This window comes from Dermacentor andersoni, chromosome 1 (assembly GCF_023375885.2).
Source record: "Dermacentor andersoni chromosome 1, qqDerAnde1_hic_scaffold, whole genome shotgun sequence".
In the NCBI taxonomy this organism is placed as follows: domain Eukaryota; kingdom Metazoa; phylum Arthropoda; class Arachnida; order Ixodida; family Ixodidae; genus Dermacentor; species Dermacentor andersoni.
Window position 1 is genome coordinate 240,373,752 of NC_092814.1, and position 18,660 is coordinate 240,392,411.

Below are 18,660 nucleotides of genomic sequence, written 5' to 3' on the forward strand. Positions count from 1 at the left end.
CACATGCGGATCAGTTGACGGATGGTCGGCAGGTTGATTTTTTGTCACTGTCATCGACACAAAAGCCCATTGCCCTATACGACAACTCGTGCTCATCAGTTGCGTCATTATTGGCCTGGTATAATAAATTCTTCTGAGTGACATGCTGTGCTGAATAGCCGGCCAGGCGTTGGCGTCAGCATCTTGTCGGTCTCATACCGAACCAGTGTTACCATACCTTAAATGTGCATGTGAAGTCAGGGACGCCCTGACACCACCAGCAGGAGTGGGTCGATGCTGCAAGAAGACTTCATCAGCAACGTATTGTATTGTATTGTATTGGGTTTAGCGGCGCATAAGCAACTCGGGCTGGCTATCATGTGCCAAATGCAGGGTATCATTTCTTTTAAAGAGGTTGGGTCACCTCGGCGAGTCCTTGTTTAGGCAAGGCTCCTGAGGATCCCAACAAATTAAGTAAAGACCTCAGCCTTCCTCTCAGTCATGAGAAGTTGGCTGAGGTGTTCCACTATGTAGTAAGGCACAGCATAAGAATTTAAAGTTTTTCTAAGATACCTGCTTCCCTTATGAAGCTAAAACCACATGACTTATCTACAAGCGTGTCTTCGCCTAAAAGCAATGTTGGATAAAAGGGAATGTTTTTATTGTAAAAAGGGGTAAAATATATTTCTTGCAGTTTTTCAAATTTTGTGCACGAGAATACAATGTAATTGATTGTGAGCTCACTTCCACATTTTTCACACAAAGGTTTGTCTTGTTTTGTCAACAAGAAGTTATGTGTAAGATGTGTGTGTCCGTGTGTAGACGGCATAAAATTACCTCAATGAAACGTTGCTGGTGCCTGCATGACTCCCACTCCTTTAAGATGGGCTTTATTAAGTGTAGTTTGTTGTTCAATTCACTTTCCCATGTCTTCTGCCATTTGTCCTTCAATGTACTTTATATTAACTTCATGCAGTCTTTATGAGGGATGTTAATTTCTTTTGCCTGACTACTCCTACCTTGTGCAGCATATGTGTCTGCTCTCTCATTGCCACTTATCCCTGTGTGACTCGGGACCCAGCAGATTATAGTGTGTCCTTGTGTAGAGACTATGTTGTGTATGATACTACCGACTAAGGGTACAGTGGCATTTCTGGAATGCAGTGCCGTGAGTACACTGAGAGAATCAGTATAGACTGCGCTGTTCTTGATATTCTCTCTCATTATTTTCCTTACAGCTACACATACAGCATAGCACTCTGCAGTAAAAATAGACGCATAGTCGGCAGCCTTACTATTTTTTCCCAATTACTCTGTACTACACCATTTCCTACGTGGCTTGCTGTTTTTGAGCTGTCTGTGTAGAATTCTGTGTAGTTTGCATATTTTTCTTTTAGTGCAAGGTATTCTTGTATTATATGTTCGTGTGGTGTTTTATGTTTGCTAAAGCGTGTTAATATCAAGTCGCAAAGAACAGGAAGGCTATGCCATGGAGCAATTTCAGGTAGGGCATCCAATATTCCCAATTCTTGACATATGTCTTCAAAACATAGCAGCAACGGTCTGATTGATTGAGGTTTATTGCTAAACGGTGTTCAGGATGTACACTTGGCAACTATGCAGTAACAAAGGTGTTTTAGTAGGATCTTATTTTCAGCATGTAAGAACACATAAGCATGGTTCGTCTGTCTGTGAGGGGCTGTTCATTTGTGTCTACATAAAAGCTGCTTACAGGGGATGTTCTGCATGTGCCAATTGAGAGATGCAGGCCTAAGTTTTGTATCGGATCCAGTTTTTTAAGGTATGATGGTCTCGCAGACCCATAAACTATGCAACCGTAATCTAAGCAGGAGCGTACGACGGAGCGATAAATATGTAATGGACATGTCCCATCGGACCCCCAATGATTTCGTGAGAGCACTTTGAGTATATTTAATGATTCGGAAGCTTTTCTTGAGTGCGTTTATGTGAGGTAGGAACGTGAGCTTTTGATCAAAAGTTATGCCTAAAAATTTATGTTCCTGTTTTACTTGAAGTGTTGTTTCATTTAAGTGCAGGGTGGGATCAACCTATACACCTCTTTTTTGAGAGAAAACGTGAGCGACTGTTTTCTGCGGTGAAAACTTAAATCCATTTCTGTCCGCTTAAATCACTAGTTTCTTTAATGTTAGTCATGTCCGTCTCTCAAATGTTGACAAGCTGGAGGATGTGCACACTACATGAAGGTCATCTACGTAGACTGAGTACATTATAGACTTTGAAATTATTTTGGCCAAGGAGTTCATTTTATCAATGAAGAGTGTTGTACTTAAAATACACCCTTGCAGCACACCATTTTCTTGAATGAAGTTTTTTGACAGAGTGGTACCAAGGCAGACTTGAAATGAGCGGTTTGACAGAAAGTCGCTCAGGCATTTGAGCATCCTGCCCCGGATGCCAAGGTCTGCAAGGTCGCGAAAGATTCCGAACCTGCATGTGGTGTCATAGGCTTTCTCAAGATCAAGAAAGACCGCAACAGTGTTGTTTATGTATAAAAGCATCTCAGATTGTGTCTTCAAGGCGAACGAGATGATCTACTGTTGAGCATGCTTTTCTAAAACCACATTGGTGGACATCAAGAAGTTCCCGGGACTGTAGAATGAACATTAACCAAATATTTAGAATACTTTCAAAAGCTTTGGCGAGACAACCTGTAAGCACTATTAGTCTGTAACTACCAGCAGAGGTTGGCGGTTTTCCAGGTTTTAAGATAGGTACAATCACGGCTTTCTTCCAAGCCTCTGGTATTTGTCCTGATGCCCATATTTTGTTAAAAAAATTTAAAAGTGTTTCGATACTGGTTTCGGAAAGGTGGGCCAGCATTTCATAATGAATTTCATCTGGGCCGGGAGCTGTTCGTTTACCGGTGCACAGTACTTTGTGGACTTCCTGAAGTGTAATTAAGTTATTGTACAGCTCGTTGGTACTACTAGTCGTTGGAAGTCTCTGTTTTTCGATTGTGTTCTTGTATTTTAAGAATGACTGTGTGTAATGTGAGGAACTCGAAACTTCAAAGAAATGTTTGCCTAATATGTTTGCTTGTTTGTCAATGCTTGTTTGTTTACCAGGTGTTGTCACAAAAGAAATTGTGAAGGGGGAGAAACCGCCATTAAGTTTGCGAACTTGCTCCCACATTTTTTTCGATGTGGTAGAACTGTTTATGGATGATACGCAATTTTGCCATGAAGTCTTCTCAGCATTGCAACAAATATGACGGGCTTGAGCTCTTGCCTTTTTGAAATTTGTAAGGTTCTCACGTGTGGGGTATCTACGAAATATACCCCAGGTTTTGTTTTGCTTCTTTTTGCTTCCTTGCACTCTTTCGTATACCATACCTTACGATTCTGTTGAACTACCCCAGAGGCCTGCAGAATAGCAAGGCATGCAGCAGCAAGGCATGCAGCATACTTGACTTTCAGGAGCCACGATTGGGCTTTTTCTTTTTTCTTTTTCTTTTTTTCAAAGGAGTTGTGCCTCCGCGGCAGCGGCGCCGAACTTGGAGTTGTGTCCATTGCCTCCCTTGAGGCGCTAGAACTCCGCAAAACTGTGGGTGTGCGTGTTTCGGGCCTTTCCTCTTGGGGAGAGGCCTTGTGGGCTGCCGACTGGTGCGCCGGCAGGCCGTGTTTCTGGGTTGGCAGAGCAGCTTTCGCTGCATCTGCTGGGGGGCGGATGTTCTTGCTTCAGGCATTGCCTGGGCAACGGCGGGATTCCGGTGGGGTGTGCCGCCCCTGCGCACCACATCGACAAAGTTTGCCTTAGCAGAGAAAGCGTTTCTATCAACGTGAAATCACTTCCGTGCTTCTTTGAAGCTGATGTTTTCCTTAGTTTTTATGCTTATGGTTTCCTTTTCGTTTTTCCAGGTTTGACACGACGTGGAATATGCTGCATAGTCCGCTTCGCAGCTCGCGCAATGGGGTGCAGCTTCACAGTTCTCAGATGGATGGTCAGTCGAGGCACACCTTGCACATGTCTGATGGCCACGGCAACTCTGCAAGCCATGGCCGTACCGTTGGCATTTAAAACATCTTCTGGTATTGGGGATGTAATGCCTTACAGTTACTTAAATATAGCCTACTTCGATGGTGTCGGGGAGCTTGTGGGAAGTGAATGTCAGAACCAGGTGTCTTGTGGGAACTTCTTAGTTCAGATTCTTATCCTGAGGACATTTGTCACATTTTGTTCTTTCAATCCTTCGAGTAGTTCTTCTGTCAAGTTCAGGAAGTTGTTTTCGGATATTACTCTGCGTACAGTGTTGAGGGAGCGATGTGCTGAGACTGTAACGAGGATGTCCCCAAATGACACAAGGTTTGGAATTCTAGGGCGTTATGGTTTGTGTCGAACTTCTAAAAGGAGGCCTCCGCTTGCCCGCTTGCCCATTTGCCCGCTTGCCCGTTTGCCTGCGTGCAGGATTTTCTGTTTGTTCGCTATGAACAATATTAAATTTTGGAAACACTTCCTGGCTTTTTGAGAAAAATTCAACTGCTACATCGGTCTGCCCTCGTTTCCGAGGGTGATCAAGACGGGGCAGAAGATTGCAAGCAATTCCTGCCCTCGCCAGCTGTACACCATAACTATAACCAAATATGGCAGAACACAGGGTGGTTTGCCACACAACATTAACCCTAGCTGCCAGGAAGGGGGAAAAAACCAAGAAGAGAAGAGGAGACAGGAGAGGTGTGAGAAAGAGGATAGGAAAGTAAAGGGTGGAGGGGAGGACAGGAATAGGCAATGCCGATTCCCTCCGGTCGGGTCCGTCCAGGGGTGCCGTCTATGTGAAGCCGAGGCCACAGAGGTGTGTTGCCGCCGCCAAGGGGCCGAAACGGTCCAAACACAGGGCATTAGCTCAACCCCCAGGATCCCCTTGTCCCCGGACACTGCTAAGCCACGCATGGTTGGACGCGGGAGGGTCCAACCCTCGTGTGCTTGGGTATGTGGTGTCGCAATACATCAAACGCCTGCTCATGCAGACGCCACCGCAGGGTCATCAGCAACATGATGTTTTCATTACATGGTTTATGGTGCAGTCCGGATGAAGTTCTGGCCACTTCCTGTTTTAAACGTGGAGTTTCAGTCATACGCTACGCATGTTTTCGGCATCGCACCAACGTAGAGCAACCGGTGGAGTTGCAACGCAATACACAGCATGCGTATTTGCAGCAGTGCGCGTTCGTGCGCTTTTTCAATGTGATCAAGCCACACACGCAACCCTTCGAAAATGTTTCAGGGCCCTGCCCTGCCCCTAATGTACTAAGGCAGAGCGCATGCAGCATCGCGCCATGAAAAAGGCGGATTTCTAAACTTCTTGTGTCCTGTTGTGAACTGGTTCACCGTGGTGCAGGCGAATCAAACAAACCTAACACAATGGTTGAAAGCAACCGACCAAGTTGCAATTAAAATAAAATAAACTGAAACTGTAAGCTCACTATGATCAACATGCCCAGCATGGGAGTGCTGACTGGTCTGCAGCAGTCAAGCAGCAGTCAAGCAGCAGCCGTTCTGTGCCTTAGTTAAAGCTAGTGTGCTGGACGCACCTACCCTAGTGTACTGAAACAAGGGTATCTAAACTTTATACTGCTCTATTTTTTTTACTTGCATTTTCGTTTTGTGTTTAGTGACTGCTTTATAGGTGATAGTATGAATTTAAATAAAAAAAGTTTGCCATGAGCACAAACATTTTGCTAGGTATGTGCACACTTTATTAACAATCATTTACTTTTAGAAGCAGCGCACAAGCAGCAGCAAACTTGGAACAAGCAGAGCCCGACAAAACTGTATTACAACCCAGTGACTTTATCAGTGCCATTGCTCTTGCTGATATTGTCTGCTTCAGGAACTTATCTGAATAACTTGCTCAAAGCAAGTACACATCCGGTATACAACCCCGCCATCTTACGCTGCTACAAGAGGGTGGTGCAGCCACCATCAGAATTCTTTTTTAGAATGCATATTTTTCTATCTTGTTTCACCCCATCTCTCAACAGGTTTAAAGGGACCGACAACCAATATTTATGGCAACCAACTTTTTAGTGTGACTGAAAGCTTAACTATAACAGTGTCCAATACTGCAGTGGTAATATGGAAAATGCTGTGGAAAATTTTTTACCCAAATTTCTCAATCTGAAGTTGCGATAATGTTTATGAATTCCTACACTGGAAACAAGAGAGAGGTGAGCACGATAGCGATTGTACACCAGCTTCAGTGGAAAGCAGACAAGTGTGGCCCTAGTCATAAAAAAGTAATCTTTCGTTTATCGAGCTGACGCTCATGCAGTTCACGCTTCCTGAACTATTGAATTATTTCAGCAATAATGGCCACATGCTCTGACCACTTTGGTCATATACAAGTCAAGTTCTTTATAGCCAAGCCAGGTTTTCGAGCGTGAACCAACACTTTCATTAGTGAATTGTATTTTTACGCATGATGCGCAGCTCAGCATGTTGCCTTTTGGAAGCATGTCATCTCTTGAAAACCTGAGCGAGCTGGAATGAAGAATTTTAGCTCAAACTAGTGTGCGAAAGAGCATAATGTGCAGTGTCATGCAATGAGGGACGCCCCAGTTCTGTCATTACACTCGTTGCTGCGTATGCAACACCACTTGTAAGCACGAACTTTACTTAGGTCACAATATGCATAGAATAAAGAGCAAATGCCTGTAAAATATAAAGAATGCAATTTTAAACACTACGTATAGTGCACTTAATAACAGTGATTTCACGTACAGTAATCTGCAGTCGCATGGTAATAATCGAGCCCTAGTACCCCAGTTTCATCGCAAAGCCCCCATTGCAACAAATCATTTCTTTTTGCAATTTTCTGTGCCAATTCTAATTATAATCCCTACTTAAAATGTGAGCAGCATGTTAAGTTCCATCACTATGAATCATGAACTTTTTCTTTTCACCAAAATCTCATGAAACGTTCTGGGCAGTTGTTCGTCCCTTTAAAATCTTTTTGCGAACAAAATTGATTTTTCACAAAACTTGATGCAAAGCATAAAATGAGCCCAAATTCATAAACATTATGAAAAATTCAGGAGAGTAGGCAGGTATGATACCATTCTCAAAGATGCCTTCTCTGAACTGCAACAGGGCTGCCAGACCAATGTTGTCCTTGGTCATAACTCTGTTCAGCATATCATCTGAGCCATCTGCATTAGCCATGGCGAGCTGGTTGAACTCCACAAGATGCTCCTTTATGAGTGCGAACCTGCAAATCACACAAAATTCAACCGAATTAATGGGAATGATGACCACTAAGCATAGGCTTCAGCTTTTGCAAAAGCTTTTGCGTTATTTTTGCACGTGAGATGCTTGTATTTAGTTGATCAACAATGCACTGAATTCAGAAGAACATAGACAATATTTCTATAAATGTATTGCTTTTGTCAAGCAACAAAAATGACATCAGAAGCTTTGCAAGAGAATACAGTGCCGACCAGAAAACCATCCTCACCAAAATAGCAACCCTGAAGAGGCTAACGCCATCCCAAAAAGACTTTTACTAGAATTGCAACACATCCAAAATGTGGCATATTCAGAATGCTGCCAACACAAACAAGTGTTTAAGTGCCTGTGCCCCTTGACAAGGAGAATAGATGGAGGTAATGCACAGCGATAGTATCTTGCCACCACTACTGCTTCCACTCCAATTTTCATTCCAGTCTCTACTGGCATGCCTCCCACCATGAAAAGTGATTTAATGCACATCCTCACATTTATGAAGTCAGTCATGGTGATCAATAGAAAACAGCTTCAGTACACCTTTTCAAAAACATCATTCAAATGCCAGCTATTCTTGCTAACAAGAACTCATGGAATCACCCATGATAGTGACGGTGATAATCCCCTTCAAAGGGAATGATGCAAGACCAAGCTCATTCTTTTTACCTTCATGCTGAGTTTGTAGCTTTTGTGGGGATGCACGACTCTCACGCATCCCTTGATGTTGTTTTCCCCGCATGGCTCCTGTCTCCTGTAATCCGGCCTCGTCGCGTGGCCCAAGTAACACCACCTAACGGAAGGGTTACTTGGGCACAAAAGGGAGAAGGCTGTTCCTTTTTGACTAAGGGTCAGCAAGCAGTGCGGACGTTCGACGCGTGTGAGAGAGGGATGCGTGAGAGTCATGCATCCATGCTTCTGCAAGACCGCCTCGCAATGCCTTCTTCGAACGTGCCACCGTTCGCACGACCATACATGCAAACGACCAGGTGTTGGTGGCCAGCATGGGGCAAACATATTCGCTCAATATCCAGTTGTGCCAAGTCACACCTTCTAGATTTGTCGTGCGCCCACCAGAATGTTCTGTGGCTAGCAATTCGGCTAGCAGGCATTAGTGTATGAAAGGTGCAATAAATGCCCTTATGATTGTTTGCAGTACTGTGTTGTCGTTCCTTTGTCTCAACAGCACAGGTGAGACCACACACTTTAAATATTTTAAAGTAATTACCACCAATCTACCAACCGTTTCTTACTACAGTCCACTGCAATCTATATATAAGCACTGTAAAAAGAGTTTATTGATAGCATAAATTAAAGCAAATGAAATGATGGTGCAGCGAGGGTACTCTTCCTGCCATACAGACTCTTTCCCATTGCCTCAACCAACATCCGCAAGTGACATTACATCCTTGCATTCTCCCTTGTCAGGGCAGAGGGCCCAGGTGATGCTTATGTCACAACACCACTTCCATTTTTTTTCTCTTGCCTTTATTTTCTCGCTGTATGGCACATTTCTGGTGGTGCTTTTGTGCACTCTAAATTCCTTGGGACCGAAGTTGTTCATGTTCACAATGCGTGCGACACAGAGATGACAGATGTGAAGTCGCTGCTGTTGATATGAGTGACACCTCAAATAAGGGCATACATGATTTTGTTTGAATTATGAGCTGTTTTCACAGTGTCCAAAGTGTAATACTTTGTAGACAGGATTGTCACCATGGGGGTTACACACCAGAATTGTCTGCTTCAAGTGCCTTAACCAGTGTATCTGCTTGTAACAATTATTTCAGTTCTTTTCATCATAGAACACATCTTATATAAAGGTCAATGTCTGTAATAAATTAATTTTAGTAATTATGATGACTGGCCTTCATCAAAACATCCAAAATTACTTTCTGCGAAGGTTGTACAATGTATTGAGAAAAATATAAAATTTAGAGACCTTAAGCTCAATCATAATTCAAGACTGAAGGGGCTAATCACTGGCAATAACACATAGTGCAACCTTAAAAAAACTAAAAAATTAATCACTACAACCAGTTATTGTTGCACCTGGACAGACATCAAACCTGTCACAGGCATATTTATGCACTCCCACAAAGGTGACAGTGTTTCTACAGTGCAATGGTGCAGAGTCAGCACCTATTGAGCTGGTTCAATCCTATATGAATATGTACACATACCTATATCTCAGCATTGAACAAAATGTGTAGTGAAAATTAAGCTGCGAGATAAATCACCTTGACAGCAGCATTGAAACAACAATAATAGCAATGAAATGTACTATACTGGCTGCGTGGCATTAAGCAGGCTGATGAGGCAAAAAAATCTATGCTTTGTTCTTGCAGTAGGTGAGGTTGTACACTGACATCTAGTCACTTCACATGCACTAATGGTGGTGGTCTCTTGACTGAATAAAATCATCCGCCAATAGGCAAAGCTTGCTCAAAGCATCCAATGTGAATACTGTGCTACAGCACACACTGTATTTAATTGGAGAACAATTTACATGAGCAGCTTTTTCAAAACCAGAATTTCACTGTCACATACAATATGTCATGATCATTAAACTGTTAAACACAGTTTACTTCTGCAGAGTGTTAATCTAAATTGAATTGACTTGTGGAGTTTTAAGTGCCAATACCATGATTTGATTATGAGGCACACCGTGTAGGGGACTCTGGATTAATTTTGACCATCAGGGGATCTTTAAAGGGACACTAAAGTGAAAAATGATTTCTTCTGCATCAGTAAATTACCGTTCTACAACACCAAAAACACCACTCTTACAATGATAAGATGTTTGGTAAGCCAGAAAAAGCGCAAGGACGAAATACGGGTGGCGACGCCTACTTAAGTTCCCGCACCTGGGGGCTGTGACGTCTTGGATTTTGATGGCATCTTCTAGGGCCTACTAATTATATATAGCGGTACAGATTGACTACATTGTGTTCTAAAAGAACCAAATATTAAACATTGCAAGTTTCGGGAACCTTTATTCAGCCAACGCGGCCCAAATGTAAAAACATACTTTGGAATCCCTGACGTCACGTTGACGCACCGGCGCTGGGGTTTCGGTGTGAAATTCAAATACTGATACTTGGACCTTCATTTTCTCATCTAATAATCAAACTATTTTTTTGAAATGACTGCCTGCACGGTTTTCAAACAATGTGTCATTAGTCTAAACTGATTTATTGTTTCGCTTTAGTGTCCCTTTAACATACCCCAAATGCACGGGACACAGGTGTTCTTGCATTTCAGCTTTATAGAGTGTTAATCTGAACGTTGACATTACTGAAGTGGCCGACTATCATAAGCAACAGATTACTTTATGCTCGAATTTCTCCTATAGTTTTCGTGGGCACACTAAGGCCTGCACAGATGACTGTGTACAGTGGAAGTAAGGAATGCAACAATGTAAAATCATTCTCTCTCTTTGTCACATACATACACACATATATTCACACACAGGCACCACATAAATTGAAAGAAAAAAGAGCTGCAGCTATGAGGCAAGAAAAGTGAAGGGAAAGAAATTTTTCCAAGATGAAGCATCACTACTCACTTGCTTGTTTGAAAGAAAATAGCACAACCATCAACGTGCTTCCTGTCACTCTCAGACATGGTCTTAGCCCGAGATTTTGGGGAGAAGATGCCATCATAACCGTCTCGCTTTAGCTCTGGTAGGAAAAAGTCGTGGAACTGTTCTGTTTCTACCTCCTAGAGGGCACAGATGAAAAGAAAAAATTAATAATGAATTACCAGCAATAGCATTTTTTAAAATAAAATAGTTCAGCAATCAAAGAAAGAGTGAAGATAGAGAAAAAAGGAGAGAGAATAAGGTCTGGTTTGCTCCATGGTAATGGTAAAGAGTTGAGAAATGTATATCCGTGCACAAAATTCAGAGGCAGCATGCATCGCTCCCACAGCCAATCTGTGGACCAGCAGACCACAGGAAGTAAATTAGTGCCAGAGTCCTTCAACTTTTTCTTCTAGTCACAAAACTTCTATGCAAAAGCTTTCTATGCTTCCCAAAGTAGCCACAATGTAGCGCAGTCTCATTTAGAGAGCCCTTAGCCATTGGCTAGGGAGGCTAACTTGCATGCATATTCATATAAGCTGTGTTAACTTTTCTGCTGCAGTGTTGCAGGAGACAGCACAAGAAGCAGTGCATTCAAGTGAATACCACTAAATGAAGAAACCATTAAATGAAAAACTGCTATAAGCCCACTAAATGTGGAGATTTCAGTCTAATTACTATTAACAATGACCAAACATATGCATAGTGCAATTGTGTTTTAACAAATGCAGTCGCCAAGGGCAACGAAAAATTTCACAACACCGACGCAATATTAATTAAGTATATAAAACATATGCATTTAGCGTGCTCCTACCAGTTCTTTATTAAACAAATTGTGCTTTTAGTGGTACTAGCATGAATGCACATTTCTTGTATAGTCCCCTGCAACATTGGAATAGGAAAGGCTATACAGCTCGTTTGAATATGCATGTAGGTTAGCCTCCCCAGGACGATGAAAAGTGCCATCTAAATGATGCTGTACCACATGACAGATACATGGGGCAGAGTAGCAAGCTTTCCCATTAATTTTCTTTTTGCGACTAGGAAAAAAGTTATTAAAGAACACTTTAGCTGGTTTTAACACAGAAATCTGTTATGGTAGCTGTCCTAATATCTTCTGTACTGTCAGTAGCTGTCTGTCCAGCAATATCAATCAGTAAAGCTGATATGCTGTGCATCTCAAGACAAGGAGTAGGTTAATTTGTTGCAACTGAATGACAATCACAATACAATGAAGATGCGCAAGCTGTGTAGCCACCGAGAATGACTGTACTAAAGGAGATGCTTTACTTATATACCAGGGGTATGTTTATGTTTATGGTGCATAAAAAGAAATGCAAGTAAACAGTACAATTATATGAAACAGCTCTTACCTGCCCCAAAAACTGTGCTATACCTTAATAAAGCAGTCTAAAGCAACTTGAGAATGAGAGCCAGCTTTGTTGTGATCAATATGTTTATCACACTAAATCAGAACACGATGCTCTACGAGAGGTTCCAGCTATACATTCCTCACTGACGTATGTATGCTGGGTGTAAATTGTCAGGAGCCATCCTAGAACATTACCTGCAAAGAGATGATGTCAGCTGCGTAGTGCCGAATCTCATCCATTATTCCTTTTCGGCGATACTCCCAGCTAAGCGCCCATGCTGGACAGTACCCATACACTTGTCTCGTGGCATACTTGTCACACAACACATTGTAGCACATCACTGTGAATGCAGCTAGAAAAAAAAAAAGAGCAAACATTTTGAACACACAAAAGAATGTTTCCAGCAGCTACAGCCAGAAACAGAGGTGGGTACATGCAACATTACAATTTAATGATTTGACATGCCGAGCTGAGCCAGGTGTGCAGCCTGCATCCATCTCAATAGACAATATTCAAAACTCTGCAGGCAGACTCACATAACTTAAAATCTGCCTTTAAAATGGCTGTGCTTGCACTCAAAGTGCACATGAAGCAAGCTACATGTCCACACATTCTACAACTCCATTTTCAATCTCACTATGCAAAGCACAGCTCCCTCTTTTCACAATCATCGCTTTATGTGAGCAGAATATACATCATCATAGTGATACTGGCAGCATTTCACCTGTAAGACGATGGAGTTTCACGTAACTAATTTCTGCTTTAAATACACTGCATTCTGTCTACAAGTAAATGTTATAAAAGTGTGGGTATTTGTAAAGCCACAGCTTCTGGGAACACTCAAAATAGTGTGTAGTATAATTTTCCCCTTGATTTGTGCTATTGTGCTTGTGCCTGTATGAAAAGCTACACAACACCAATGTTTCTGTTCTGTACACACGTGTGACAGAAAAGGCTGGGGCCATATTCTGAAACGCACGCCTTCCGCAATAGTTTTGCTGCTGTGATAGTCATGTTCAATAAATAAAGTGACTGCTTACTAGTGACGTCAGCGTGCACTACCAACACGTACTTTCAAACGCTTGACATCGCATGAGAGACCACACCGTGCAAGTGCAGAGCGGCTCGGGTGTGTTGTTTTCGAGTGTAGTGGCTGCAGTTCGGGTTCTGCACACTAACTACGGTTGGCTACGGCCGCTTTAGGTAAAATAAACTGAAGAAGGAAGTGTGAAATGTTTTATTTTAAATGAACCGTGTAAGATGTCACCAAAAAGACTACTATAAACTACCACCTCTCATATCTACTACACTCCACCACCAACCGAATGCCAAAAGACGTGTTCATCTATTCAATACATGTCAAGAGCACCCATCGACACCATGACATTAACATGACGTAGGCCGGAACTACTAGATGGCGCTGTTTATTTTCCGGTTTTGCCAAAACAGCCAATCCGCACGCGCCGTTGGTGGAGGCGTGACCAAGACGATAGTTTCGCGGAAGGCGAACATTTCAGAATACGGGCCCTGCTTTAAGATATGCTAGCACAAGCATGTCAGCTGACTAAATAAACAAAAAGCCAATTTCTTAGCTTAATAAAGTACAAGAACGGTATTTCCAAGCCTACTCTCAAGTAACAGTGAAAACTCAAGATGGCAGTACAGTAAGATGAGCACTGTGCATATTCAAGACTTCAAGACTGAATACTTAAAGCAACATGTTGGTGGCAATGATGCAATGTGGCAGAGTGAAGCACTATTTAAAGGTGCAAGAGTTCTCAATTTCTGGCCAAAAAATGCTTTTCAAGCTTCTTGCAGTTTCGGTACCCTGAAGTATTCAAGAATGTGCCAGCAAAATTTCAGCCACACATGCGTTGTAAGAAAGCGGAAATTTTTATTTTTAGATGGACTGTTGGTGCCTCAAATAAAGGAATGTGTCCGTGACTACTGGTTTAGAAGTGCAACTGCGGTGTGAGGAAAGTCTAGTATAAAATGCCTACCATCACCACTGTAAAGGTTGTCTTTCCTTTCTTTTTTTATAAGCTCAAGCAGTGGCATCAAGGGTTTGACAAGGTGTGTGCAAAGGCAGATGAATGAGATCAAAAGCAACAAATTTTGGGCAGTGGCTGCAAACAAGGCAAAACTCAAAGCACTATTGGTGCAGACGATGTCACCTGACTACAATTTACTGCTACATGTGGCTTCGCAACTTCAATCTGTTTTTGACTACTGCTGCTGGTGCATGTTGTGCTCCACGGTCCCTTCGCAATTTCTAGTCAGCACATTTACCTCTGTAAAATGTCCCCGAAGTCAGGCACATGCCACAGCTTTGGAAAGCGGCATCGTTTCATAAAGCCGAGGGGCGCAGCCTGTGGTGGGTGACTGACTGTGTACGAAAGTTACTCATGCTCTGGGATTTCCAGGCCACCACGGGAGACTGATGCAGCATCTTCTTCCTCGATGCTGGACATGTTTGTTTGGCAAGCGCTGGTATTTTGAATGGCCACAGTCCTGGCAGTCTTAGAATGCTGGCCCATATGGGATTCAGAGAGTGCTTTAAAGTTGGACACTTTGTGGCACACACACCATGCCATTTGGAAAAGCGCTCAGAAGAATGCCCATCCATGGCAAGAGCAAATGCAGCAGTATGCGCAAAGTGATCAAAAAGAAGCAGAAGCTCAAAGTTATTCTCACAGAAGATCACAGAATACAAGAAGGACCCACTTATGGCCCTGGGATATTCTATAGGAAATGCATACAGTAAGGTCAAAATGACACACTACTAAACTTTTGCAGCCATTTCCGAAGAGCTTGTGTTTTTGACAGAAATTTGCATAAGCAAAAGCTATCATTTTTATATTAGACAGGCAGACTTCTTTGTAGGGCTTTTCTTGGGTGAAAATTTATGCAGAATGCTATTGTGGTCTAACATTTTTAAGTTTTTACCTTCCTTCAGTAGAAAAAATGAAAAATTATACACAAAGTGCAAGTGCCAATTGTAATGGTACCAACTAAATTTTTTCTATAGAAGCAGCTGTAAGATAATATATAAAAAATGGCTCCACAGAGGCATATTTGGGCTTTCCTGATATTATATCAGGTACGAAGATGCTAAACTCTCTTGCCACTTTGTAAGGGTAGTTTTTGGAAGTAACAATTAATAGTCACTTTAACATTTAAAAAGGCGCAACACCTTGATAAGTTATTTTATAATGAAAATATTTGGCACCTGGCCCTATACTATTGCTCTAAACAAGCCTTCCAATTTTTATTAAAATTGAACTAGCGATTCAGAAGTTCCCTTTCATGGGTCATGTCTCCCTTTTCAAGTCATCCTTTTTTTTTTGCTTTAAATGAAGGTCTGGTACCTCTAAACACCAGAAAAAAATTCTGGCATGCTTCAGAGTGCCCTAAATAATTTAATATAATAGATTTTCTACAGCCACTTTCGGTTTTGATTCTGCTGTGTCGCGATGTCACGTCATGATGCAGTATGCGGTCATGTAAAAGCAGGACATTGCAACATTTTGACACTGACTCTGGCTTGCTCGGTTATCCACTATTGTGCTACATCAGGCCTCACAACAAGTAGAAGCATAGCGGACAAACGAGTGAGCTGGAGTGAGTGCCAAAACGCTGCTATGTCCTGCTTCCAAGTGTCCACATGCTGTGCTGTGACGTTGCAACACAGTATACCTTCCTGGGAAACTAAACCAACACTGGCTATAGAAAAGGTATTATATGAAATTATTTACAGCACTCTGAGGGTTGTCCCTATTTTTTCTAGGGTTTAAGAGGTCTAGGAGCTTCATTTAACACAAGAAAAAATAGAAGAGTCGGAAATGCAACTTGAAATCTACGTTTTGTGCTGACCACGGGCTATCAGCAACTTGATTCACATTTCTAAATGCTGGTAATACAAAGCATACATGCAATGGCTGATTTACTGCTCATGTCTTAACCATGTTGTGTGCAGACAGGTACACTTCTGAGCTTCATAACCTACATGAGGGTTAGCCTCGTGTGAGAGATAAGTTAGTGCGAGATAAACTGTGATGCTTCGACTGTAGTATGTAATACATTAGAATCTTCAGTATAGTATCCAGCTTCTCCAGTAAATATACATCTAGTACCGCAACGATGGAGGTGTGGTGTTCAGATGTTCAAGATGTACTTTAGAAAGCGTGCCATGCACCACCCCCCACCCCAAAAAAAAAGAAGAAGAGGAGAGAAAAAAACGAATAAAGGAATTCAAGGCCAGGCCACTTACTTGAAGGCTGAGATCGCATTTGATGTACCACTTGCACCCATGGCCGCTGCGGTGGTTGAACCGCAGTGACTACAAAAAGAACACACAATTGTTACTAGTTGAATGTTCAGCTCTCCTCCATGCAACCAATGCACAGCTAATGAATCAAACATACTGAGGTACTCCTTGCATTAAACAGAGAACAAGCATTGACCAGATTGAATGAATGCTATGGTAACAAATGTTGTGTGTTGGCAAGTCTTAATGACTGTATCTGCCTGTACTTGGCAGTTTTGGAGGCTAAATGCAGCCTGAGAAAAATAAAAGGAGGAAATGGATTCAGCCATGAAAAAAGTTCCAGAAGAAAAACTAAAGAGCAAGCTGGAAATCGTAACCACTGTGAAGCATGCAGTCATAATTGGGTATGGTCCAGAAATACACAGAGCAGGATGCTAAAACCAAATCTGCTCAAGTGCCTGCTTAAGCAAATGACTGTGCGAAAAAGTGTACACTCCAAAAGACAATAAAAAAAAAAAAAAGCTTTAGCACCACTGGCATAGTTAAGCTATCTGCAGTTAGGGGGGGGGCAGCCTTTTGTGGTAAGCACTTTAAGGCACAGTGGATAAACAACCAGCAGTACAACACTAAATTTCAAGTGGATGTATTAGTGTCCATTAGTAGGGTAAAGTGGCTGCAAGCATGCACAGTTTCTTGATAAGAGCAGTGCTGTCATAGCAACTTGTGCTAACTAGAATAGGTGCCACCTAAAAGAGCAACTGCTGGCGTTCACAGGTCTGCCTTCATATATGCCCTACATCAATGTGCAGAGCATGTAAGAAAAAATCAGCACTCCACTTTAGTTGGCTAGAATATCACACAGCAATGTTTTACCGATTGTACTGAGGCCATGAGGATGAATTCTGGTAGCAGTGATTTCATGGTAAAAGGACACTAAGGAGCAATGATAATCCTGTTTAAACAGTAAAAGTCTTCTTTTTAAACTCGCTTCACTTATTTGGCAGAAGAAAGTGAATTAGTAATGAAGAAAGTGAAGGCCAAACATTTATTTTTTGAATTTTGTGTGGATACCCCAGCACCAGTACATCAGTGTGATGTCACACATTTTAATGTATTTTCTTTTATTTGGGCCATTTTGGAGCAGGAAAGGTTATTCAAACTTGCTTGGGTTCATCTATGGTTCCTTCAGAATAAACTGTAGTCTTTCTTTACCGATAAGATACTAATTAGACCCAACAGATCCTATCGAAATTCCTTATATCGCGGCAAGTTGGTGCTGAAGTTTCAGGATGGCATCACCACCAGCATTATTTTCAAGTCTTTTCTGGCTTATTCAACTACCTTTTATGACAAAAGTGGCTGTTGTTATTGCAGAAGTATTGTTTACTAATACAATTTAACTTCACATTCCTCTTTAGTGACCCTTTAACAAGAAATATGGCATGAAACAAGCGTAAATATACATTTTATTCGCTACATTTCATGCCACGTAGCTGAAATTTAACTCATGCCTTGTATTTTACAGCCCCTCTACAAAATGCACAGTTCCTTCTAGAAGATGCACCCCACATATCCCACTGCAAACATGGGGCAGCTTCCCAATGCTATATCCCCAGACATTGCCAAATGTCTGGGGATATAGCAGAGAAGTAGCAGAGTGCAATTGTGCACTCTGCTACTTCAAACAGCCTATAACTGTAGACAATAAGAAATACACCTGCTACATTAGCTCCTTTGACAGCATGTGTGACAGAGGCAGCAATGACAAAAGATGCTTAAGTGAGTGTGTAATAAGTGGCCCATCATTTCTGTCAGCACCAGTGCTGTCAACCTCTGAAGCCGGTTTTCCCTCAAATCAGATAAACATTTCCTTAGATTTCCCTACAATTGTGCGAAATGTGGTTGTTCAGTTTGTCAATATAATTTCTGCAATGATAAAGTTTTGTTTGTTTCCCAAATACACTGCAAATTTTATTGTTCATATTTTTTAAGCTCATTTTAAAATATTCAGATAATGAAGTCAATGGACTCAAGCTGACATATCGCAGTGCAAGTTGTTATGCTAACAAGGCCTCCTGCTTGAAGCAATATTCATAGAAAAAGATGTGAAAATGTTTATATACTTTGTTGTTGTCCAAAGTTGCTTTGCCCATAGCCCAATGTACCAAGATTACACGGAACCTTATTCGAATTGTAAGGAG

The 18,660-nt window shown here is 41.9% G+C and overlaps 1 protein-coding gene across 10 annotated transcripts in view; it reads right to left on the bottom strand.

Annotated features, from left to right (window-relative positions):
- Positions 1 to 18,660, bottom strand: part of twin (CCR4-NOT transcription complex subunit 6-like twin) — a 300,870-nt gene that overhangs the window by 14,832 nt on the left and 267,378 nt on the right. For all 10 annotated transcript variants that reach the window (XM_050195821.2, XM_055063546.1, XM_050195820.2 and 7 more), the window contains 4 exons: positions 16,463 to 16,531; positions 12,387 to 12,544; positions 10,805 to 10,959; positions 7,074 to 7,225 (listed from right to left, as the gene is read on the bottom strand). In XM_050195821.2, coding sequence (XP_050051778.1) covers positions 7,074 to 7,225; positions 10,805 to 10,959; positions 12,387 to 12,544; positions 16,463 to 16,531 — 534 coding nt within the window. The remainder of the gene's footprint in view (positions 1 to 7,073; positions 7,226 to 10,804; positions 10,960 to 12,386; positions 12,545 to 16,462; positions 16,532 to 18,660) is intronic.